The sequence below is a fragment of the Procambarus clarkii genome, chromosome 28 (genome assembly GCF_040958095.1).
Source record: "Procambarus clarkii isolate CNS0578487 chromosome 28, FALCON_Pclarkii_2.0, whole genome shotgun sequence".
Classification (NCBI taxonomy): domain Eukaryota; kingdom Metazoa; phylum Arthropoda; class Malacostraca; order Decapoda; family Cambaridae; genus Procambarus; species Procambarus clarkii.
The window spans coordinates 9,153,022-9,180,380 of NC_091177.1; the positions used below are offsets into that span (position 1 = coordinate 9,153,022).

The 27,359-nt window shown below is 42.9% G+C and overlaps 1 protein-coding gene across 1 annotated transcript; it reads right to left on the bottom strand.

Annotated features, from left to right (window-relative positions):
* Positions 1-1,808: 1,808 nt before the first annotated feature.
* Positions 1,809-27,226, bottom strand: MED27 (mediator complex subunit 27). The gene is made up of 8 exons (XM_045737351.2): positions 27,104-27,226; positions 17,955-18,200; positions 16,081-16,225; positions 15,413-15,540; positions 13,536-13,629; positions 10,513-10,620; positions 2,929-3,048; positions 1,809-2,064 (listed from the first exon to the last, which is right to left on the bottom strand). Exons 2-8 carry the CDS (start codon positions 18,149-18,151, stop codon positions 1,930-1,932), a joined length of 927 nt encoding a protein of 308 aa, XP_045593307.1. The 5' UTR covers positions 18,152-18,200; positions 27,104-27,226; the 3' UTR covers positions 1,809-1,929.
* Positions 27,227-27,359: the final 133 nt, after the last annotated feature.

A 27,359-nucleotide genomic window follows, 5' to 3' on the forward strand; every position in this document is an offset into this window, starting at 1 on the left:
ACAGCAACTTTATTCTGATTATGATTTTCATATCCATGTGTCTGAAAGAATGTGGTTATGAGCATTGACTGATCAAACTGGTTAAGCACTGAATGGGTGACCACATGAACACAGCCTATCTTTAAGGGACCATACCTATCCTATAAGTTGCTAGTTCCTGAGAAATGATGTACCCCTATCCTGTGAGCGCTAGTAGAAAAGATAATAGGGGTACATCATTTCTCAGGAACTGAACCAAAATATTTGTTTAGCTAAGCAAGTTACAGTTGGTTAACATATATATCAACAGTCTGTTAATACTTTTGGCTAGTTTAGTATGTGTAGCCAATGCTACCAACACTGAGACAGTGCAGGAAAGTTTCTCTTATATGCACATGTCTCTAGTACTGTGTATAACAGGATCAGGAACTAAACCCCAACATTCTATGAGCTAAACATTTGTGGTGAACAGCACATTAAAATGTGTATTGGTCTCAAAATTGTGACAGTGTTACAAGGGTAGTGATGTAATTGCTGTACATCACCGTAGCCAACATTGCAGTATATGCTCATGTGATCAGCAAGGAAAAGACTGGTAGGCAGCACAAACTTAGTGTGTGCACTCTCTGTAGTTGGCAAACTTGCGATATCTCACTTGGATTTTGGGTAATATGTCATCCAAGATAAAATGAATGGGCATTTCTTTAACAGTAGTGATAAATGAGTTGTCTCCAAACACTTGTACTTTTGTCCACATTCAGTTACCTAGTGATGTAAGATATGGTATGTGAATAGTTTTACTGAAAAAGTTGGCATGTGGTCAGATCTACATCAAATGGTGCAAACTCCCAAAGGTATTTGTAGCCGAGCCAAAATCTAATGTCTAGAAGTCGGATGACTTTATTGAATGAATACAGATAAGTAGCTTTTCTTGCATTGTAATATGATAAAATGAACAGCTAGTATAAACTATACTGTCTCAGGTCTGTTGAATTTGATTAGAGTAATGTGTATATTACCGGCCAAGGCTACTCATTGGAACTCAAGTTATAATCACTTCCCTCTTTAAGATGATATGCTTTGTTCTATAATGCCTTTGAAAATCAATATGGGATAAGAATCATAGGGGACAAACTGATTCCATCATTGATTTTATTAAATCTGTGCCTTGCTTTAGACAAACATGCTAGTTATTTCTTGAAGAGTTGAATGCAATCAAGAATAATACTTAACATTTATCTATCCACTCTGTATACATTTACTTATTTGAGAGCAAGGAGTATGGAAAATAATTAACTGAAGAGTGGAGGCCAACTGTACAGTATTTCCGACAGTACCAGTCGGGTGGTGCAGGGGACTACAGTATGTTAAAATGGTTTGGAGAAAGTGCTCTGTAAGTAGCATCAGTATGACTTAAGGCATTGTGCAGTGCTATGCTTCCACTCATAACATGTTCTGAGTTTTAATCATTTCGAGTAGAAAAGAAGAGATTGAAATTTGGAATGAGGTGATCTCCCATGGTGAAGAAAAATTGTGTTGTTTTCGATTGATAAATATTATCAAGTTGGCACATTCAGAGCTATAACACTTAGTATTATGAGACTGAGTCTCACAAATGTTATACAGTATAAATAACTTTTTATAGCTTATCTCAGTCATGTACCTGAAGATAGAATTAAAATTGGTCAACATTGCATAGGTTTCAGAACTGTGTTAATGTGGTGGTAAAGCATCTTTTACAGTTACTACAAGGTCTTTTTCTTTAGTTAAATGTTCATGAAATATTGCTGCTCAGCCAATAATAATCATGTGCATTTACAGAAAATACATTCACTATGTAATAAATTTTATTTTAACATTGAAGTACTTACTCTTATTATACACACAATTCATATAAAAAATGTTTACACAATATCCTGAGGGAGAGAGAATTGACACATTATTGTATTCTTATGCTTTACATTCTTCGTGAAAAGGATCTAGTGTTCGAAACTCTCTCCACGTTGGGGGCATGTGGTTATGAAGATGATTATTGCATCTCTTGCAAACATCAGTGAAGAGTGTGACAAAGCTATGGAGCCACGTCTGAAAAGGGGAGACAAACAAAATTATAAACCACATAAAGTACACTGAGCTACTCTGCCAAATTCAACATTTGCAAATTGTTCATTATAATCATACTATTCACTTGCATAGTAATAAGCATGATACTTCCATGTACTGAATTAGTATAATATTACAGTATCTCTGAAACCAATGTACTGTACAATAAATGCAATTAACAAATATTACTGGGAATATGGGATAGGTGTTCATGATAATGACACGAAGTGTAAACTATGTGGTATGTTAAGGTCTCACACCCTTGCCCATTATGTTCTTGATTGTCCGTTGATTAATGTATATAGAAACACTGAGATAAGGACTGTTCCTGAACAAATAGCCTGGATGTGTCACAACGGAAAGGTTGATGATATTCTTGAGAGATATAAGAATTTTGCACCAAGACTAATATTATGTTGAATTATCTGCATGTCTCTTGCAAATTGTCTATACAGTATACCTAGGTCATAAAAGTATTTATGTGTATGTCTGATACCATACTACTTGTGAAGGAGGAAATGTATATGTTTATCTCTCAGAATGTTTGGTAATATGTTTATTGTTAGTGATATGTGTCTATATATGTATTAACACGATGTACTGAACGGGGTGAGAATAGCTTGAGCTACCTCATCCCTTTGTGTGTATTTTACATCAATAAACTTATTTCAATTTCAATAAATGCAATTATGTATTACAACAAACTAGAGATTTTGTATTGCAGTCAATCAGGCAAGGTCCCTTATGTTAGACCTATTTCACAATAAACACCAAATTAGGAACACTGTATACTGTACTTAAAAAGGGTTGGATACTGGGAGTTGCACAGTACAGTACTGTACTTACAAAGAAGGAGCGGACAGCTAAGTCGGAAAATCCTGGTGAACAGAAATTCAACATAGCAGCGTTCGCGTTGTCCGTCACCTTTTGAAACACTTTGTACTGGGATGGAGTGTAGAGGTCAACCTAAGGAGAATAACAAAAACAGTTTACTCAAAATTGCAACACAATTTAAGTACTGTACAATAATTTACAGAATTTTCTAAGCTATGTAACAATTTTTGTTCCCAAGTAATAAGTGTTATTTTCAAATGGCTTATGTTTTCAAAGCACTGTACAGTATTGAAAATTAATATTATTCCCCTCAAACTTCATTTTAACCTTTGCTTAAGACAGCTTAGGGAAGATGTCTTGAAGGTTACTTGAAGGCTATTGACTCCTTATTTAGAGCTGCAACAAATTGCCATAACTCTGAATAAGGAGTCGGCAGCATTCAGGTACTGTACCTTCAAAACATCTAACATAAGCTGTCTTAGGCAAAGGTCAAAACGAAGTTCGAGGAGAATAATATCAACTTTCTATACTTTTATGGCATAAATGGTTAGAAAATAACACTACTCAGGGACAAAAAATTTACAGCAATTGTTATTATGAAGATTAAATGGAATATTAAATTATATATATATTTTTTTTATGTACAGTACATACATTATTACATTTCCCAATTTCATGTGGTGAGAAACAGAGACAATATATTGCGGTGAAAGAAGGTTATGTAAATTACAAAACTAAATTGCATCATAAAGATCCAGCACCAACAAACCCCAGAAAAATATGTAGTGTATACTCCACTGCTTCACAAGACCAGGTATAGTACTTCTTGCGAGTTGTAACAGTACACAAACATCTACATTAAAAATCCATCATAATCATAAAATTTGTAATCTCCAAAATCTAGAACTCTTTATAATACTCTATATACAATACTGTAAATCCAAATAAGACTAATTTTCTTATTGGATAAACCCTTCACAAGCCAGATTTATTTTGAAAAGCTGTGGCTTATACTTGTGCAAATATGGTAACCTACTAAATGTAGCAAGTACTGTAAAGTAAGTAAGTAACTATCAAAAGAAGGCACCAAACTGGGAAGGCTATGTAGCACCATCAAATGTGTGGGATAATCAGAGGGCTCTAAATATCACCAAGGATGCCAATACGAGAACAGAAATGCATAAGGAGACCATGATATTAAAAGTATCCGAGTCACCAAGAACATGATTGAGACACAAGCGACCGCGGGGGACGGTCGGAAAACAAAACACATGCTCGTCCCGGAAGTCAGGACATTCAACAAGGATATGCACAATCTTAAGAGGGACAATGCAATTAGGACAATAAGGAGTAGGGCGGCGCTCCATCAAGTGACCATGAGTTAAGCGAGTATGGCCAATATGCAACCTCGCCAGAACCATTTCCCATCGCCGGTTACGGTGGTAGGAGGACGGCCACGAGGACACACAACTTTTAAGAGTACGTAGTTTGTTACTAGTAACAGACGACCAACAAGCCTGCCAACGGGTAAGGATGGAGGAATCAATTACCGGGTAAAAGTCGGAATAAGGAATACCTTTACGAGATATGGGATAAGAGCGGACAGGTTCCCTGACGGCAGCATCCGCACGCTCATTTAAAGACACCCCAATATGGCTGGGAACCCAACAAAACTCAACCGACTTAAATTTACTGTGAACAAGAAACAGCCAATGCTGGATCTCGACAACCACTAGATGAACCGGATTAAAGGACCCGAGAGCCATGAGGGCACTACGAGAGTCAACAACAACTACAAAGGAAGATTGACAACGAGAAAGCAGGAGACGAAGAGCATAGAGAATAGCATAAAGCTCCGCTGTGAAGATGCTAGTCTCTGGAGGTAAGCGACACATAAGTGCAATCAGGAAAAACAACAGAGTAGCCAACACTGTCCGCAGACTTAGACCCATCGGTGAAGACAGAAACGGAGCGGGAGTGAGAAGAAAAGTGCTCAAGAAAAAAGCGTTTTAGAACCGTAGGAGGGATAAAAGCTTTAGTGATGTGGGTCAAGGATGTATAAAACTGCGGAAGGGTGACTCTCCACGGGGGAAAAGAAGGAACAATACGAGGAGAAATATTAGAAATACGAACGGAAAGAGAATCCTGTAAGCGAGATAACTGGACAGAAAGAGGGTGGTGGTGAAGAGGAACAAGATCCGCAGGAGGGGTAAATATTAAAGTACGACAGAGGCGAGAGGAAGGATGTTGCAAGGACTGCGCTAGATAGCGAAGACAGTAGCAATCACGGCGGTCCTGGAGAGATAAGAAGCCAGTGTCAACATACAAGCTGAGGACGGGAGTCGAACGAAAGGCACCAGAACTGAGGCGCAACGCAGTATGGTGCAAAGCATCAAGATGGCAAAGAGTAGGAGGAGAAGCAGACGAGTAAGCAGGGCAACCATAATCGAGCTTAGACAGGACGAGAGAGGAACGTAAAGTGAGGAGAGTGCGCCTATCTGCTCCCCAAGAAGTATGGGACAATACCCGAAGGAGGGTAAGGGCCTTAGAGCACTCAACACGGAGGTAAGAGATATGGGGAGACCAAGACAAATGAGTGCCAAGGAATAACCCCAAAAGCTTCGCAGAATCTTTGTACTCCAGGGGATGACCATAAAGTGACAGAGGGACGAAGAACGACCCATTTCCGAGTAAAAGTCATGGCACAAGTCTTAGTAGTAGAGAACTTTAAGCCATGATCGGTGGCTCAAGATGACACGGCATCAATCGCAAGTTGAAGCCGGCGTTGAAGGAGAGGCGAATCACCCTGACAGCAAAGGGTAAGATCATCGACATAGAGAGCGGAGAAGACACCTGAAGGAAGAGAGGAAAGAAGACCATTGAGGGCAACCAGAAAAAGAGTAGTGCTCAGAACACTACCCTGGGGCACACCTTCGTATTGCTGAAAAGAGGCAGAGAGAGCGGTACCAAGCCTCACCCGAAAGGAACGACGAGAGGAAGCTGCGGAGAAAGAGGGAGATGACCACAAAGGCCAAAAGAATGAAGCTGGATAGAATATGATAACGCCAAATGGTGTCTTAAGCCTTTTCCAGGTCAAAAAGGACGGTAACAACAGAGGTCTTCGCAGCAAAAGCAGTATGAATATAGACCTCCAAGTTCACCAGGACATCTGTTGTGCTACGGCACTTGCGGAAACCAAATTGAGAAGGGGAAAGGTGGTGATGGTGTTCCAGGAACCACATCAGACGAACGTTGACCATACGTTCAAAGAGTTTGCAGACAACTTGTGAAGGCAATAGGGTGAAATTCCTTAGGGGATGTTCCCAGAGACCCTGGTTTGTGAACAGGGAGGACAACAGCATCGAGCCAGTCCTCAGGGACTGACGACAACTCCCAGATCCGATTATACAGATTCAGAAAAATACTGAGACGTGCACGGAGGGAGATGGCGAAGCATCTCATAATGAATGCCATCGAAGCCGCTGCAGAGGGCCAGGACAGAACGAAGTTCAGAGAGAGAGAAGGGATCATTATAGGGAAGTCGAAGACGAGTGCAGAAATCTAAAGGACGAGATTCAAGAACAGGTTTACAAAGAAGGTAAGATTGGGGAAGATAAAGACCAGAGCTAACAGAAGAAAAGTGGGAACCCAGTTCGGTAGCATCCTGCAACAGCGGACAGCCCGAGCACAGTCTGCATTCCACCAGGGAATGCACTTCCGTGGACCCCGAGAGGAAGATCGAGAAATAGAGCGGAGGGCAGCGTCGAAGACAGTGTCATGAAAAAGGAGGAGAGAGCGAGGGAGAGGCAGAAGGAAGAGGTCAGAGAGCAGCACTGAGGGTAAATAGGTTCCAGTCCGCCTTAGCAAACTGCCACCTAGGGAAGGAGAGGGGAGGGTGAAAAGAGAAAAAGGTAACAAGGATGGGGAAATGGTCACTGCCATGGAGGTCATCAAGAACCTGCCACGTGAAATCTAAGTAAAGAGAAGATGAGCAAAGAAAGATCAAGACAGGAAAGGGTGCGAGTCCGAGAGTCCAAATGCGTGGGCTGACCAGAATTCAGAAGAGACAGGGAAGAAGAGAGGATAAACGGCGCAAAAGGCGACCTCGGGTGTTCTTCAGAACATCACCCCAAAGGGAATGACGACAATTGAAATCACCCAGCAGGAGCACAGGCTCCAGCAAGGAGTCCAGTAGGTGTTTCAGATTGGGAAGAGAAAGCGGGACACTCGGGGGGAGATAAATGGAACAAACAGTGTACCATTTCCCCACAAAGATACGAGCAGCAGAACAATGGAGAGGCGAAGGAAAAAGTAAGGGGACAAAGGGAACATCAGAACGAACCAAGAGAGCAGAAGAGTTAGGAGCCCCAGCAACAGCTGGGGAAGGGGGGGGGGGAGAAAGGGAATAGCCACGAAAGCGACCAGGACGAGCACCAAGCATCGGCTCCTGGAGACAGACACAAAGGGGCGAAAACCGGAAATCAGAAGTTGGAGTTCAAGGAAATTGGCGTAATAACCCCCGAACGTTCCACTGAAGAATAGACATCGATGAGAAGAGAACAACGAGAAGAGAGACAACAGAGAACAAGGAAGAAACAAAGGCGAAAGAGGAACATAGCACGTTAAAGAAGATCAGGGTCGGGATCAGGGTCAGCAAAGTCAGGGTTAGGGGGCATAGGTAAACTGAGCAAAGACGGAGAGAAGGAAGCGGGAGAACAGACCAGAGGTGGACAGGCGGGATCCGGAGGAGGAGGAAGAGGAGGAGACAACCGAGAGGAGCAGTCAAGGACAGCAGCAGGAAGAGAAGGAGTAGAAAGAGGGGAGCGCACCTCAGCAAGAGCAGCAACCGAGAGGGAAGCAGGAGCCAAAGAAACCCCCAAAGCAGGAATAGGGGGCACAACCACCGAAATGGGAGGGGAAGAAACGAGAGAGTCAGAAGTAGGAGCCGAGGAAGAAAGCGAAGCCTTCTCACCCGCAGGGGAGGAGGAAGGAGAGGAGCCAGGCTTACGCTTCTGACTTAAAGAGACGGATCCCAGCAACTACATACTGGGCAACGGATTCCAGCATCTCAACAGGAGAAGCTGAATGAGAGGACACACGACGGTGTTGGGAGAGCGATGGACATCAACCCACACTGACAGGTGGCGGGGAGAGCCAATAGACGGAGGAGAAGGATGGGAAGGAGGATTGGAGGGAGACGAGAAAGAAGACAGGAGACATAACAGACCGGGCAGAAAGAAGGGGAACCCAGACAGAGGACCAGGATGAGGACCCTTCGGGACAGAACTCAAAGGAACAGAGGAGGGGGCAGTGGGCGTATTAGGATCCAAGGCCCGGAAACGGTTGTGAGTCTGAGGAAGGTGGGAAGGACGAGGAGAGGAAGAGCGCAACACGCGAGCATAAAAGATGTTAGCATAAGGCGGGAGCCGGCGAACCTGGCGCCTCGCCTCAGGAAAAGATAAATGCTCCCGGTGCTTCAAGTTGGTGACAGCTGTCGCAAACTTGTAATGTATACACGCACGAGAGAAGGTAGGGTGTGCCTCACCACAATTGAGGCAGCGAGCCTGGGAAGAAGTGCACTCTGACTTAACCTTCGCCTGTGACCTTCGCTCCCACACAAAGGACACAGACAGTTCCAGAGCAGCGGGGGGCACCATGCCCAAACCTCCAGCACTTATTACAGAGCCGAGGAGAGGGAATGTACTTCTGGACAGAGCACCTGGCACCAGCAAGAATGACAGAGGGTGGAAGGGTCCTACCATCAAAAGTAATCTTCACAACCCGAAGGAGCTGACGGCGACGACCACGAGGGGGACGAGTAAACGTGTCTACCTGGAGGACAGAATGGTCCTGGGCCTCAAGGATATGCTGAATATCATCGTGGCAGTCCTGCAGATTCCGAACACAGGTTGCAACATGGGGCAGAAGGAGAATATTGCCAACAATGGCATTCAACCGATCATTCTTGGAGACCCGAACAGGGGTCTTGCCAAGGCAGGATAAAACAGCCAAGCGGGAGGCTGCATCCTGAGAAGGAGCAGCAACGACACATGTACCGAGATGGGTGGGGTTGAAGGTGACAGAGGTATCTATGGAATCAACAAGGTGCCTAAGAAGGGAGAAATCATCAGGAGGCGCAGAATCAAGAGGGAGGAGATCAAAGTATTTGGCCCATGAAGCGGGACCAAACAAGGCTTGATAGGCATCAGAACGGGAAGGAATCGAACGAGTGCGGCCGTGTCGAAGATGGCGTTGAGAACCCCCAGAGAGGGGTTAAAAGGCGCAGTAGTCACAACTAGAGTGAACCATGCCAGGGGACGAGGTAGTCACCACTGGGGGCTTGGAGCAAGACCCAACCACAGAGGAGGGAGGGGAGCCGAGGGGAGTAGTCAGAAAGGCCAAAGGAGCAAGGTCGGAGCCCAATGCAGCGGAAGCTACAGAGCCCGGTCTTCCAACATGGACCGACTTGGGGGCTTGGTCGCCCACCCCACGAGCCTGAGAAGGTACAGGAGGAACAGAAATCGACATAAGTACAGAAAAAGAAACATTCATTTACGAATGTGCCCCCACACCCACCATGGAGTCACAATTAGAGGCAAGACACCCAACAAGAAGCTATCGCTGATGATGCCGGGGCCTCCTTGGGGTGCGTCGTGAGTATACGCCCCACAAACGCCACCTTAAGAACCGTCAGTCCGTCGAGATTGGGTTCAGTGACGAAAGGAGGATAGACAACAAAAGGTTCCCCTTGCTCTCGACGTCGGGTACTACAGTTCTACGTGTGCAAGAGTATGCCTCCTCAAGCACCCGGGCGTCAAAATAGAAGAAGTCCAAAACAAGCAAAAGGTCGGCAGGAAACGACAAGCAGATAAGAGAAGAGGGGGGGGGAGAAAAACGAAACAGAAGGAAAAGGAAAAGTCGTCCAGCACAATTAGAGAGGACAGCAGCAGGAGCACAAGGCTACAAAAGGACAGGGGACTGTCCCAAGGAGCATCACACTCCGGCAGCCGCCTACCAAGCCCCTCTCACGGCAACAACGAGCTGAACAGGGAGGGGCGGTGTAGCAAGTAAAGTTTATGGCAGAATAACGAGATGTATGAAAAATAACAAACTAGGTGGTTATAAACAAGATGGATTTTGTACTGCTGGAAGTTGCATGTGAAAGATTTAAAGAATATGATATTTATTCTCTTTCAGCATGTCAATTGCACCTCTCCTTTTTAATGGCACTATTTTGCACATCCTGCCATGCCTCCTACTTTCATGTGGAGTTATTTCAATGTGCAGATTTAGAACCAGTCCCTCTTAATATTTCCCAAGTATAAATTATTATGCATCTCTTTCTTATTTAAACCCATAGAAAATACAGGTTTAAAATTTTTTAAGCGGTACCAATAACTTGAATGTGTTATTGAGTGGATTCAGGCAGTCAAGACTTTTACAAGCTCTCCATAAAAGTATTAACCACCTTTCTTGTTGAGGCCAGAATATTTTGATGATTGGGATTTTATTATACAGTATACCAATTGTTAAAACTTTATCTTCACTCATCTTTCAAGAACCAGAAAACAATGTAATGTACGTTGACACACCTACCTTACCATCATCATCAAGTAAAGGTTCATTAAATGCTCTGACGACAACCCACTCGATAAGAATGCCTTTGAAAGTCACAACTGCTCTTAGCACACGACCTAAGGTTACCTGTAAAAATAAAAACAATTAAGGAAGTTAAAGTCATTTTCATACAGAGATTAGTCTAGGTGAATTAAATGTCTTCAGAACTGGACATCTAAGGGAATGTAAAATAGGGCCAATTTTTACTGTTATTGTAGGAGGTAGTGGCATGGTAGTGGAAAACTTAAGATATACAGTATTCCCATTACACATATGAAATCAGATATTTGGTAACAAAGTTGCATACAGGTCAGTATAACTTTATAAATTAAAGTTTTTTTTTTTAGATCTAAATGTTGAAAGAAAGAGACATGTGTTTCAATGTACATTTTATAACAATAAAAAGGCAGAATTTTTTGTTGGCAGTTTAGGAATTTTTCTGTTGGGCATTTTGGAATTTTGTTGTTGGGCAAATGGTAACTTTTTATTTATTTATATATGCAAGAGTTCTTACATTATTGTAAAGCTACTAACATGCATTAGTGTTTTGGGCAGGTCCTTAATCTTAAGTTTCCTTGGAATATGACCCGCCAAATCGTTTAACCCTTAAATTGCGTATCGCATCATATGATGCTTTGGAGTACTACGCAAGATTTAAACGGCCCGCGGATACACGGGGTTCACCACACCTTCATCAGGGCTCTTGTAAACAGACGCCATCTTAAAAAAAAATCGTGGGCCAAATTCCCGGGTGTTAGGGGCCTCAGTATTGAGTGAGCTACCAAGCCTGACGCACGCAGCATGAGCTCACAGCACTGCTGTTCAGCTTGTGACCACAGCATCGCCTAAAAATGCCATAATATACTTGTTCATGCTATTATGTAGCGATGATATTATTACAGAAGACCCCTGACTGTGATAAAACTGACCAGGGTTCTGATAATAGCAGGATTGTGGTGATATTTAGTGCTGTGCTCCATGGAGGGAGGAGAAATGCTGTGGGAGGGAGGGTAGTGGTGCTGTCTTCTGACTGTGTGGCCACCTTTTATTGACTGCACTCACCATACCAGCTTAGTGATTTGCTATGGTGAACACAAATGTAGATACTTATATATAACGTGTGTATAGAGGGTATAAACAGCAAGAGGAGTAGGTTGGGAGCCGCCATTTTGGTGAGGGAGGTGCGTCGTCTGCACGACTTATGTTGTTTACTGGTGACCACTATGGTCTTTGGGCACCATACCAGTTTACTTGTACAAGTATGGTGAATAAAACAGGTAGATACTTATATATAATGTGTGTATATAGCGTAATAACACCACAAACAGTTTTGTTGGAGGGGAAATATTAGTGTGCCTGGCCTTGAGGGCGGCAGCCACCAGCTGACTGTGTGAGTAGCTACGTCTTTGTGCCTTTACTCACCATACAAACTTAGATGTACAGTTATGGTGAACAAAACATATAAATACTTATATATAACGTTTGTATATAAAAGCAAAAACTGTATGGTGGGAGGAGAATGGTGGCAAGTCAGGTGAAGTGAGGGAGGGAGGGAGGGAGTGGCAGCCAGTGGCGGGCTGCCACTGCCACTCAGCATACCAACTTAGTGGTTCGTTATGGTGAACACGAATGTAGATACTTATATATAGCGTCTGTATATAGTGAATAAAAGCAAAAACAGTATTGTGGGAGGAGAATGTGGGTGAGTCAGGTGACTTGAGGGAGGGAGGAAGTAGCAGCCAGTGGCAAGCTGCCACTGGCACTGCCACTCAGCATGCCAACTTAGTGGTTCGTTATGGTGAACACAAATGTAGATACTTATATATAAGTATCTGCACGTTTTGTTCACCATAACGAACCACTAAGATGCTATTATGAGTCAAAAAAGTAACGAGGAGTGACCGCCACACGCCAGCCAGCCACTCGCTCCCTCCCTCAACACCTCACTTGCCCACATTCTCCTCCCACCATACTGTTTTTGCTTTTATTCACTATATACAGATGTTATATATAATGTCTGTATATAGTGAATAAAAACAAAAACAGTATGGTGGGAGGAGAATGTGGGCAAGTGAGGTGTTGAGGGAGGGAGTGAGTGGCTGGCTGGTGTGTGTCGGTCACTCCTCGTTACTTTTTTGACTCATAATAGCAACTTAGTGGTTCGTTATGGTAAACAAAACATGCAGATACTTACATATAACCTGTGTATATAGTGTAATAACCGACAAAGTATTTGTTCACTGTTTGATGAACATAATTGAATCAACAACATGCACACCATATTTTTGAGTACAGCGATGATTCACTCATTTTATTATATAAATATATCACACTACACACTATTGAATAATATTACAGCAAAAAAACTACAAAAAATCAATCAGACACATTGAAATAATTAGGTAATTATCTCTTTGTGGCAACTCCGGCCTGACAGCTGGCGAGCAACAGACCGCCTGGGACGCACGCTGAGTCAGCACCTGTTTTTTGCCAGACTTCCCCACCCTCTAGCGGGCAATATATGCCACTTATGATTTTTATTATTTTTCCAATGATCAGATACAAATTAACAGGTTTAGAAGAAAAAAATTTTTTTTTTTTTTGGTATGCACCTGAGTGACATGCTAAATAGCCAGGCGCCATTCAAGGGTTAACAACCAAGTACCCATTCACTGCTGGGTGAACAGAGGCATACAGTGAAGGACTGGCTACTAGTCAAACCTCCCCAGCCAGGATACGAACCCAGGCAAAATTGCTCGCAAAGTGTGGGGGGAGTGTGTGTGTTACCACTGTTCCACGGGGACTGCGCAGCGGTAACCTTTTAATATGCTTCAAATCACATTTTTAATGATTTTCGAAGATGGAGGCAACATCTACAAATATCATTAAAAACGTGATTGGAAGATAAAGAACAGATAAATGCACTAATCATTGTTGAATTAGGTGTTCAAAACTTGTTTTTCTAAAATGGTATACAAAATAAAAGTGCAGTAATACAATACCTGGACTACAGCATTGTTACCAAATGGTCGAGACAGGTTGAGTGTCATGTCTGGGAACATCTGATTTATGCCTTGAATTATCCCATCCACTTGTCTGGAATACAAACCAAACCAAAATGAATTATTACTATAGACCAAGGGTCAAGTGAGCATTTTAACAGGTGCTCAAGTGAAAATATGTATACATGCAATTATAGGAACAACAATGTTGGTGTGGTATTCAACATCTCAGTCTTAAAACTTTTGTAATTACTCTAGCATTCAATTAGATTTCATAATACATGTTCTGTTGTCTGTTTAAATATTAATGAATTAAGTACTTTCCATGTTTTTAAGAAATTAAATATTTAATAACAAATGTAGAGGTTTTTACATTTTTATATAGTGTATATATATTTCAAGTAAAATCAGAACACCAATTTTATTACCAATCTAGTTGTGCATTATTATATACAGAATATATTGTGAACCTAAATTCCTAACAATTACTATCATCATTTGCGAAGGGATAATTTATTAAATTTTTATATTAAAACAATATTCAGTTACTGTAACGGTAACATTCAAAAAATGTATTATGATAGAATAAATACAAATTAAGTTGTCAATAAAATATTTAAAGGCTTGAATGTTAGTGGCGAATTTCACTACAGTTCAACCCTACAATTACATATTTCAGGTCTTATCATTCCACATCATCCATACACAACCAATGTTAGATAACCTGAACATCCACCTTGCAATAATATGGATAATAAGGCTTGGTAGTCAAGGCAGGAGTTTGAGATAAATCCTAATTAAACTTTGTCTAAACATAGGCCAAGGCTGGGCAAGGAAACCTGTAGTCAAACCAAGAAGAAATTAAGAGATGAACACACCAACCAGGTGTGACTGTAGATAAGTAAAGCATTTTAAACCCTCAAACAAAATAAGATTTAACCAGATACACCCCCATGAAAAGCTCTATGAACCCGAAGGCAGAGAGTCAATGAGCTACAAATGCAGTAATAGGCAGGGGCAAAACTGCACTATAAATGCCAGAAGAAAAGGTCTGCGGATAAACATGAAAAGTTTATGCAAGTTCAGCCTCCAATCTTCTGGAAACTGCAGGTTTGGGGACTGAACCAGGAAAGTTTAACCCAAGAGCGGAATGTTAGAAACAAGGGCTGAACAGTCCATAAGGAAACGAGCAGAGACATGATCCACAAAAATTCCCAGCTCTCATCATGGGAAGTATCCTGGTTGTAGGAAAAAGATAAATTCTCTCTCACTGGTTCTTGTCGAGATACAATACAAAAACCTACCTGTTGAGAAATGGACAAATAAACAGGCAGCATGCAGTTTCATGTGAATGCAAACAGATCCACCTGAGGCCTGCTGAGTGTCTCACAGCCACTGTAGAAGGCCTCGTGCATTTCCCACTACATTTTAGGTGTACATAAACGGACAAGGCCACCTGTGAGCACATTTCGACACTCCTTATGTGAACTGTTTGGGTGGAATGAACCCAGAAAATAACATCCAAACCTTCATATTTGCTGGAATATGCTCACCACAATATTGCAGTTTACAGAATTTTGTACTCCAAATCATTTAATATTATTTTCTTTCCTTACCCAACTTATTTTCATAGTAACACATACATTTACTGGATAGCTCATCTCAACTGCCAATGCTATACCAGGGTCAGGCATCTGAAAATAAGGATATGCCCCTTTCACTTCTTCATACAGCCCTCTGGCAGCATCTCTAAATATTTAGCTCTTCCTCACCCAGGTTTTCATTGCACTAGACATTTCTGCCCTGACTCACTCCATACTGTATTCAACTTGGCACACAATTTTACATCACAAAAAATTGAACAGATAAGGTCTTACTGTTGAGGTACATTGTGGTTTAACTGAACAGGCCGTCTCCTCTTGGCAGAATAAGGTGATGATACGGATGATCTCTTGAGGTTATTTCCAGAGAAGAGAGAGTGCATTATTGTGGAGTAACAATGGACCTGTTGAATAAATGAATAAACAATATACTGTGTATATATATATAGTACTGTATTTTATATAGTTTAAACACATGTGGGTGATTGAGACAGGTATTCCAAGTTGCCAGTGTATTTTACAACTTATTTTACAGCTATGGTTAAATGACTACAAAGGATCTAATTGTGTACAGGAGTGGATGATTATAGGAACTATGGCAATTTTGAAGAGTTCACGGCTCAAAAAACATAATATATTTTATTTTTAAGAGCAGAGATTTACTCAGTTAATCTGGATATACCTTTTATATTACTGTTAATAAAACTTAGATTATTTTACAGAACTAAAAACACTTGGATATTTCTTAAATGCATTCAGGATCCCAAAATAAATTTTTCTATAAAACGTAGTATTCTTCTTATAAAACATTGGAACACTTTAATTTTTACCTGATAAAAATAAAATTGAATGTTATAACCCCAAAAATATATAAATTTTATTTTAATTTTGTTAATTTATTTGGGCCATTCTTAGTGCAAAACATAAACTTGCTTATTTCCTACCTTCTCCATCCATGTGTAACAGTCCAGCAGCTGATAGTAGAGTGGTAATTTATCTGGTGTGGGATCCAACGAGAGGAGTCCTGTGTTGCCAAGGTTTACTGGGTTTGATGGTGGACTGAGGCCTGCTACTTGTGTCTCCAATTCTCTGTAAGTTTAGCAAGTTCTTGTTAGCTTTTATTCTACAAAATTATTACAGAATTAACCGGGTTAGGCTAGAGCTTCAATATGCAGGCGATGAGTCACAATAACGTGGTTAAAGTAAGTTGACCAGACCACACACTAGAAGGTGAAGGGACGACGATGTTTCGGTCTGTCCTGGACCATTCTCAAGTCGATTGGGAATTGACTTGTTCACAATCGACTTGAGAATGGTCCAGGATGGACTGAAACGTCGTCGTCCCTTCACCTTCTAGTGTGTGGTCTGGTCAACTAGAGTTTCAAGAATGATATAAAAGAAAATTTACTACAAACCTCGAAAAAAGATTGAAAACAAAGACGGCATAGAGTAGACTGGACAAATTGTGAATAAAGCAGCAAGTGTAGAGCAAGGACCTGATACATTAAATTTTTTGTTATGTATTGTGGTTCCTTCAGCAATAATGAGATGATTATACAGTGGTTCTTAATAAATTGGGCCAAATGCCAAATCGGGCCAAATAATTGTCACTAACAGACTTGTCACCAACTACTGTACCAATTAAAAGGGGATTTTGGGAAATGCAAAGTTTGATTCAAATAAATTTTTGTATAAATGGCAATACTGTATAATTAAAGTATATACTGTAATTATGTTTTAACACATTTCATTACTTTTAACAAAGAGCTTCATTAATCTCTATTGTTTATATGCCATGGCAGACAAATGCAGTGTTCATATTTAAAGTTCTAAAAGCATTATTTAAGGTCAAACAATTTCTTTTCAATGCCCTACAAACTTTATATCAAATTACTTTGTCATTTGTGACTGTACTAGTGATACACTATATGTCTGTCTCCACCTCACCATGTTAGTCTTTTCTTTATTCTTATGATTAACTAGTAAAACTATATCTGACTAGCTGCTGCTAAACTGTTTGAGATATTCTCAGTTAATGAGCTATTTGGCACAAAAATCTACCATACAGTACTGCTAAATTCCTTAAATGAAAAATTTGCAGTAGCAAATTCTGAAGACTTTCATCAAGACCTAGTGTAAAATTAAACTTTATTACTGCACTTTGTTGAGGGAGGAACAAAAAATGGTGCTGTATATGACATTTAAAAATAGAAATATTGGGAATGAATGTAAAATGTAATTAACAATTTAACTTGAATAAATACTCATTTTATAATGAAATATTACCCAAAAGAAAAAAGAAAAGTTGAATTTTCCAAATCGTTAACTACATAAATATTAGAGATAAATAAAATATTTTCCTGCTGCATTACAGATAATGAAAATAAAACAATTACAATCAATTCAAGTCGACTCATGCCAGGTACAGCTGAAGGACTTAACATTACAAAACATGCCAAAAGATTACTGCAGTTCAAAACCCAGCTGGATAAAATAATAAGGACAAATGAAGGGACCTTTAACACACCTCTGGCTTCTTGCCCTCGCCGAGGTCACTACCGAAACGCTCAGGGTAAATTAATGTTTTTACTTATTTATATACACAATAGTTCTTACTTTCTTGTAAAGCCACTAGCTCGCATAGCATTTCGGGCTAATTCTTAAATCTTAATTCTCCCTGGAATACGAGTCACCAAATCGTTTAACAACCAGGTATACCCATTCACTGCAGGGTGAACAGAGGCTACAGTTAAGGACTGGCGCCCAGTCAATCCTCCCCGGCCAGGATACGAACCCAGGACAAATCGCTCGTGCTTACCGTAGCTGTGACTTGATGTCAGCCATGACCTTCATTGCCTCCTCAGCAAAATTATTTTCCCCTTCATTGCTGTTTTCATCCTTGGGACCTTCTGATACTATCTTGAAGAAGAGTGTAACGCTGCTCCTGAGAGTCCTGAGAGTGCCGAGGGTCGTTGTCAGAGTGTCCACATTAACACCTTCCTGAGCCGCCATCATCACAATGTTTACCAGCAAGTCCAGGGATGCCAGCTCCAAAAGTAGCGATCTGATGGTCAAAAAGTAGCGAAATTGTAATAAGAGTAGCCCAATTTTTTGTTTAATTTTTTTATGACTGATACAGGTTTCAAAGTAATATATTTTGATGTATAGAGTACACTACACGATGTAATTGTTTTAATATTATTTCTGCACACACACACACACACACACACACACACATATATATATATTTTTTTAACCTAACAGGGGTACCACCTCTGGTGCAAGTGTAGGGACCCATAGCCTCAGAAGAAAATAATGAGTACCCAGAGAAGACCTTGTGGATCCTCACTAACACTGTTTTTTTCTTCTACCACCGCTATTCTTTTGGTATGTGTGTATATATATCTCCAACTTTATTTTAAAATTTCATTACACACAGAGCTTAATGCACAACCTGAAACCCAAGTAAAACCCCTGGAGCCCGAACAGTTGTGTAACCAGAGCCCGACCGGTTGTGTAACCGGAGCCCGACCGGTTGTGTAACCGGAGCCCGAACAGTTGTGTAACCAGAGCCCGACCGGTTGTGTAACCAGAGCCCGACCGGTTGTGTAACCAGAGCCCGACCGGTTGTGTAACCGGAGCCCGACCGGTTGTGTAACCGGAGCCCGACCGGTTGTGTAACCGGAGCTCGACCGGTTGTGTAACCGGAGCTCAACCAGTTGTGTAACCAGACCCCGACCAGTTGTGTAACCATAAGCCTAGCAAGTATACATCTCATCCCCACCAAACTAAACAGTCCCAGAGCACAACCAAACTCCATTCCTAGCTCGACCAAACAAAAATCTCCTTAGCCCTACCTAAAACCCTCCACTTGCCCTAGACACCAACTATTGACCCATAGCAAACAATTGAACTATATACAAAAAAAGAAACCCGGATTTTTAGCAAACATATAAACAGAGCCTTAGCAAACAAACCTGGAGCACTAGTACACAAACAACCGCTGAAGCACAACCATACACGAATCGAAGCCTGACCATGCACAACCCAAAGCTGGAGTGACACCCCCGGAGCCCGACCAGTTATTTAACCGGAGCCCGACCAGTTATTTAACCGGAGCCCGACCAGTTATTTAACCGGAGCCCGACCAGTTGTGTAACCGAAGCTCAACCAGTTGTGTAACCAGACCCCGACCAGTTGTGTAACCATAAGCCTAGCAAGTATACATCTCATCCCCACCAAACTAAACAGTCCCAGAGCACAACCAAACTCCATTCCTAGCTCGACCAAACAAAAATCTCCTTAGCCCTACCTAAAACCCTCCACTTGCCCTAGACACCAACTATTGACCCATAGCAAACAATTGAACTATATACAAAAAAAGAAACCCGGATTTTTAGCAAACATATAAACAGAGCCTTAGCAAACAAACCTGGAGCACTAGTACACAAACAACCGCTGAAGCACAACCATACACGAATCGAAGCCTGACCATGCACAACCCAAAGCTGGAGTGACACCCCCGGAGCCCGACCAGTTAATATAACCGGAGCCCGACCAGTTATTTAACCGGAGCCCGACCAGTTATTTAACCGGAGCCCGACCAGTTGTGTAACCGAAGCTCAACCAGTTGTGTAACCAGACCCCGACCAGTTGTGTAACCATAAGCCTAGCAAGTATACATCTCATCCCCACCAAACTAAACAGTCCCAGAGCACAACCAAACTCCATTCCTAGCTCGACCAAACAAAAATCTCCTTAGCCCTACCTAAAACCCTCCACTTGCCCTAGACACCAACTATTGACCCATAGCAAACAATTGAACTATATACAAAAAAAGAAACCCGGATTTTTAGCAAACATATAAACATAGAGCCTTAGCAAACAAACCTGGAGCACTAGTACACAAACAACCGCTGAAGCACAACCATACACGAATCGAAGCCTGACCATGCACAACCCAAAGCTGGAGTGACACCCCCGGAGCCCGACCAGTTAATATAACCGGAGCCCGACCAGTTATTTAACCGGAGCCCGACCAGTTATTTAACCGGAGCCCGACCAGTTGTGTAACCGAAGCTCAACCAGTTGTGTAACCAGACCCCGACCAGTTGTGTAACCATAAGCCTAGCAAGTATACATCTCATCCCCACCAAACTAAACAGTCCCAGAGCACAACCAAACTCCATTCCTAGCTCGACCAAACAAAAATCTCCTTAGCCCTACCTAAAACCCTCCACTTGCCCTAGACACCAACTATTGACCCATAGCAAACAATTGAACTATATACAAAAAAAGAAACCCGGATTTTTAGCAAACATATAAACATAGAGCCTTAGCAAACAAACCTGGAGCACTAGTACACAAACAACCGCTGAAGCACAACCATACACGAATCGAAGCCTGACCATGCACAACCCAAAGCTGGAGTGACACCCCCGGAGCCCGACCAGTTAATATAACCGGAGCCCGACCAGTTATTTAACCGGAGCCCGACCAGTTATTTAACCGGAGCCCGACCAGTTGTGTAACCGAAGCTCAACCAGTTGTGTAACCAGACCCCGACCAGTTGTGTAACCATAAGCCTAGCAAGTATACATCTCATCCCCACCAAACTAAACAGTCCCAGAGCACAACCAAACTCCATTCCTAGCTCGACCAAACAAAAATCTCCTTAGCCCTACCTAAAACCCTCCACTTGCCCTAGACACCAACTATTGACCCATAGCAAACAATTGAACTATATACAAAAAAAGAAACCCGGATTTTTAGCAAACATATAAACAGAGCCTTAGCAAACAAACCTGGAGCACTAGTACACAAACAACCGCTGAAGCACAACCATACACGAATCGAAGCCTGACCATGCACAACCCAAAGCTGGAGTGACACCCCCGGAGCCCGACCAGTTAATATAACCGGAGCCCGACCAGTTATTTAACCGGAGCCCGACCAGTTATTTAACCGGAGCCCGACCAGTTATTTAACCGGAGCCCGACCAGTTGTGTAACCGAAGCTCAACCAGTTGTGTAACCAGACCCCGACCAGTTGTGTAACCATAAGCCTAGCAAGTATACATCTCATCCCCACCAAACTAAACAGTCCCAGAGCACAACCAAACTCCATTCCTAGCTCGACCAAACAAAAATCTCCTTAGCCCTACCTAAAACCCTCCACTTGCCCTAGACACCAACTATTGACCCATAGCAAACAATTGAACTATATACAAAAAAAGAAACCCGGATTTTTAGCAAACATATAAACATAGAGCCTTAGCAAACAAACCTGGAGCACTAGTACACAAACAACCGCTGAAGCACAACCATACACGAATCGAAGCCTGACCATGCACAACCCAAAGCTGGAGTGACACCCCCGGAGCCCGACCAGTTAATATAACCGGAGCCCGACCAGTTATTTAACCGGAGCCCGACCAGTTATTTAACCGGAGCCCGACCAGTTGTGTAACCGAAGCTCAACCAGTTGTGTAACCAGACCCCGACCAGTTGTGTAACCATAAGCCTAGCAAGTATACATCTCATCCCCACCAAACTAAACAGTCCCAGAGCACAACCAAACTCCATTCCTAGCTCGACCAAACAAAAATCTCCTTAGCCCTACCTAAAACCCTCCACTTGCCCTAGACACCAACTATTGACCCATAGCAAACAATTGAACTATATACAAAAAAAGAAACCCGGATTTTTAGCAAACATATAAACAGAGCCTTAGCAAACAAACCTGGAGCACTAGTACACAAACAACCGCTGAAGCACAACCATACACGAATCGAAGCCTGACCATGCACAACCCAAAGCTGGAGTGACACCCCCGGAGCCCGACCAGTTAATATAACCGGAGCCCGACCAGTTATTTAACCGGAGCCCGACCAGTTATTTAACCGGAGCCCGACCAGTTGTGTAACCGAAGCTCAACCAGTTGTGTAACCAGACCCCGACCAGTTGTGTAACCATAAGCCTAGCAAGTATACATCTCATCCCCACCAAACTAAACAGTCCCAGAGCACAACCAAACTCCATTCCTAGCTCGACCAAACAAAAATCTCCTTAGCCCTACCTAAAACCCTCCACTTGCCCTAGACACCAACTATTGACCCATAGCAAACAATTGAACTATATACAAAAAAAGAAACCCGGATTTTTAGCAAACATATAAACAGAGCCTTAGCAAACAAACCTGGAGCACTAGTACACAAACAACCGCTGAAGCACAACCATACACGAATCGAAGCCTGACCATGCACAACCCAAAGCTGGAGTGACACCCCCGGAGCCCGACCAGTTAATATAACCGGAGCCCGACCAGTTATTTAACCGGAGCCCGACCAGTTATTTAACCGGAGCCCGACCAGTTGTGTAACCGAAGCTCAACCAGTTGTGTAACCAGACCCCGACCAGTTGTGTAACCATAAGCCTAGCAAGTATACATCTCATCCCCACCAAACTAAACAGTCCCAGAGCACAACCAAACTCCATTCCTAGCTCGACCAAACAAAAATCTCCTTAGCCCTACCTAAAACCCTCCACTTGCCCTAGACACCAACTATTGACCCATAGCAAACAATTGAACTATATACAAAAAAAGAAACCCGGATTTTTAGCAAACATATAAACATAGAGCCTTAGCAAACAAACCTGGAGCACTAGTACACAAACAACCGCTGAAGCACAACCATACACGAATCGAAGCCTGACCATGCACAACCCAAAGCTGGAGTGACACCCCCGGAGCCCGACCAGTTAATATAACCGGAGCCCGACCAGTTATTTAACCGGAGCCCGACCAGTTATTTAACCGGAGCCCGACCAGTTATTTAACCGGAGCCCGACCAGTTGTGTAACCGAAGCTCAACCAGTTGTGTAACCAGACCCCGACCAGTTGTGTAACCATAAGCCTAGCAAGTATACATCTCATCCCCACCAAACTAAACAGTCCCAGAGCACAACCAAACTCCATTCCTAGCTTGACCAAACAAAAATCTCCTTAGCCCTACCTAAAACCCTCCACTTGCCCTAGACACCAACTATTGACCCATAGCAAACAATTGAACTATATACAAAAAAAGAAACCCGGATTTTTAGCAAACATATAAACAGAGCCTTAGCAAACAAACCTGGAGCACTAGTACACAAACAGCTGAAGCACAACCATACACGAATCGAAGCCTGACCATGCACAACCCAAAGCTGGAGTGACACCCCCGGAGCCCGACCAGTTAATATAACCGGAGCCCGACCAGTTATTTAACCGGAGCCCGACCAGTTATTTAACCGGAGCCCGACCAGTTGTGTAACCGAAGCTCAACCAGTTGTGTAACCAGACCCCGACCAGTTGTGTAACCATAAGCCTAGCAAGTATACATCTCATCCCCACCAAACTAAACAGTCCCAGAGCACAACCAAACTCCATTCCTAGCTCGACCAAACAAAAATCTCCTTAGCCCTACCTAAAACCCTCCACTTGCCCTAGACACCAACTATTGACCCATAGCAAACAATTGAACTATATACAAAAAAAGAAACCCGGATTTTTAGCAAACATATAAACATAGAGCCTTAGCAAACAAACCTGGAGCACTAGTACACAAACAACCGCTGAAGCACAACCATACACGAATCGAAGCCTGACCATGCACAACCCAAAGCTGGAGTGACACCCCCGGAGCCCGACCAGTTAATATAACCGGAGCCCGACCAGTTATTTAACCGGAGCCCGACCAGTTATTTAACCGGAGCCCGACCAGTTATTTAACCGGAGCCCGACCAGTTGTGTAACCGAAGCTCAACCAGTTGTGTAACCAGACCCCGACCAGTTGTGTAACCATAAGCCTAGCAAGTATACATCTCATCCCCACCAAACTAAACAGTCCCAGAGCACAACCAAACTCCATTCCTAGCTCGACCAAACAAAAATCTCCTTAGCCCTACCTAAAACCCTCCACTTGCCCTAGACACCAACTATTGACCCATAGCAAACAATTGAACTATATACAAAAAAAGAAACCCGGATTTTTAGCAAACATATAAACATAGAGCCTTAGCAAACAAACCTGGAGCACTAGTACACAAACAACCGCTGAAGCACAACCATACACGAATCGAAGCCTGACCATGCACAACCCAAAGCTGGAGTGACACCCCCGGAGCCCGACCAGTTAATATAACCGGAGCCCGACCAGTTATTTAACCGGAGCCCGACCAGTTATTTAACCGGAGCCCGACCAGTTGTGTAACCGAAGCTCAACCAGTTGTGTAACCAGACCCCGACCAGTTGTGTAACCATAAGCCTAGCAAGTATACATCTCATCCCCACCAAACTAAACAGTCCCAGAGCACAACCAAACTCCATTCCTAGCTTGACCAAACAAAAATCTCCTTAGCCCTACCTAAAACCCTCCACTTGCCCTAGACACCAACTATTGACCCATAGCAAACAATTGAACTATATACAAAAAAAGAAACCCGGATTTTTAGCAAACATATAAACATAGAGCCTTAGCAAACAAACCTGGAGCACTAGTACACAAACAACCGCTGAAGCACAACCATACACGAATCGAAGCCTGACCATGCACAACCCAAAGCTGGAGTGACACCCCCGGAGCCCGACCAGTTAATATAACCGGAGCCCGACCAGTTATTTAACCGGAGCCCGACCAGTTATTTAACCGGAGCCCGACCAGTTATTTAACCGGAGCCCGACCAGTTGTGTAACCGAAGCTCAACCAGTTGTGTAACCAGACCCCGACCAGTTGTGTAACCATAAGCCTAGCAAGTATACATCTCATCCCCACCAAACTAAACAGTCCCAGAGCACAACCAAACTCCATTCCTAGCTCGACCAAACAAAAATCTCCTTAGCCCTACCTAAAACCCTCCACTTGCCCTAGACACCAACTATTGACCCATAGCAAACAATTGAACTATATACAAAAAAAGAAACCCGGATTTTTAGCAAACATATAAACATAGAGCCTTAGCAAACAAACCTGGAGCACTAGTACACAAACAACCGCTGAAGCACAACCATACACGAATCGAAGCCTGACCATGCACAACCCAAAGCTGGAGTGACACCCCCGGAGCCCGACCAGTTAATATAACCGGAGCCCGACCAGTTATTTAACCGGAGCCCGACCAGTTATTTAACCGGAGCCCGACCAGTTGTGTAACCGAAGCTCAACCAGTTGTGTAACCAGACCCCGACCAGTTGTGTAACCATAAGCCTAGCAAGTATACATCTCATCCCCACCAAACTAAACAGTCCCAGAGCACAACCAAACTCCATTCCTAGCTTGACCAAACAAAAATCTCCTTAGCCCTACCTAAAACCCTCCACTTGCCCTAGACACCAACTATTGACCCATAGCAAACAATTGAACTATATACAAAAAAAGAAACCCGGATTTTTAGCAAACATATAAACAGAGCCTTAGCAAACAAACCTGGAGCACTAGTACACAAACAGCTGAAGCACAACCATACACGAATCGAAGCCTGACCATGCACAACCCAAAGCTGGAGTGACACCCCCGGAGCCCGACCAGTTAATATAACCGGAGCCCGACCAGTTATTTAACCGGAGCCCGACCAGTTATTTAACCGGAGCCCGACCAGTTGTGTAACCGAAGCTCAACCAGTTGTGTAACCAGACCCCGACCAGTTGTGTAACCATAAGCCTAGCAAGTATACATCTCATCCCCACCAAACTAAACAGTCCCAGAGCACAACCAAACTCCATTCCTAGCTCGACCAAACAAAAATCTCCTTAGCCCTACCTAAAACCCTCCACTTGCCCTAGACACCAACTATTGACCCATAGCAAACAATTGAACTATATACAAAAAAAGAAACCCGGATTTTTAGCAAACATATAAACATAGAGCCTTAGCAAACAAACCTGGAGCACTAGTACACAAACAACCGCTGAAGCACAACCATACACGAATCGAAGCCTGACCATGCACAACCCAAAGCTGGAGTGACACCCCCGGAGCCCGACCAGTTAATATAACCGGAGCCCGACCAGTTATTTAACCGGAGCCCGACCAGTTATTTAACCGGAGCCCGACCAGTTATTTAACCGGAGCCCGACCAGTTGTGTAACCGAAGCTCAACCAGTTGTGTAACCAGACCCCGACCAGTTGTGTAACCATAAGCCTAGCAAGTATACATCTCATCCCCACCAAACTAAACAGTCCCAGAGCACAACCAAACTCCATTCCTAGCTCGACCAAACAAAAATCTCCTTAGCCCTACCTAAAACCCTCCACTTGCCCTAGACACCAACTATTGACCCATAGCAAACAAATGAACTATATACAAAAAAAAGAAACCCGAATTTCTAACAAACATATAAGCATAGAGCCTTAGCAAACAAACCTGGAGCACTAGTACACAAACAACCGCAGGAGCACAACCATGTAAGAACCGGAGCACAACCATGCACAACCCAAAGCCGAACAAATCACACAACCGGAGTTATGTAACCGGACCCCGACAAGTTGTGTAACCGGTGCCCGACCAGTTGTGTAACCGGAGCCCGACCAGTTGCGTAACCGGAGCCTCACCAGTTGCGTAAGCGCAAGCCTAGTTATAAAGAGCTGCTGGCGACGGGGTAGTTGAACACTGCGGAAGTGTAGTCTACATAATACCCTACCCATATAATGTTGGCAAATCATGATCCACAAAATCTTCCACAATATCCAAGAGAGGACAGACTATTTAGCATTAGTGGAATACAAACATTTGAATACTACAGAACCCGGATGAAAAAAAAAATACGGAAACAATAACCCTCGAGACATTACAAAACTCAATGTTATAATAGCGAACAAATGTATAATGCATGAAGCATTGTAGGTGGAGGTAGACTATGTAGTCATGCGTACTTCCCCACTGCTCAGATATATCTACAAAACCAACAAAAAAAAATTATCACCCTTACCTACACGGGAGCGATGCACCGCACGCCACCGCTGCTTCTTGACAACTGACGGGGTCGGCGTCGATGACCCGGTCACCCGCACGCGAACAACCGATTCAGAGACCCTCGGCCTAAAATTATTTGAACGCCAATATTCAAATTCAAAAACCTGAAATTCCTAGCATATAGCGCCAGGAATGTGTAAATTAATATTTATATTCATTATAGGCCTTTCTAAAGTAATTTATAGATCTGAATATCATATATTGTCTAACAA

Excerpts from the sequence above, each read along its gene's own strand:
- MED27 (XM_045737351.2), bottom strand. The coding sequence starts at position 18,151 with ATGATGGCGGCTCAGGAAGGTGTTAATGTGGACACTCTGACAACGACC. Across the intron at positions 15,541-16,080 it reads GTTACACATGGATGGAGAAG|GTCCATTGTTACTCCACAAT; the intron begins GTAGGAAATAAG and ends TTTATTCAACAG. Across the intron at positions 2,065-2,928 it reads TAGCTGTCCGCTCCTTCTTT|ACGTGGCTCCATAGCTTTGT; the intron begins GTAAGTACAGTA and ends TCCCCTTTTCAG.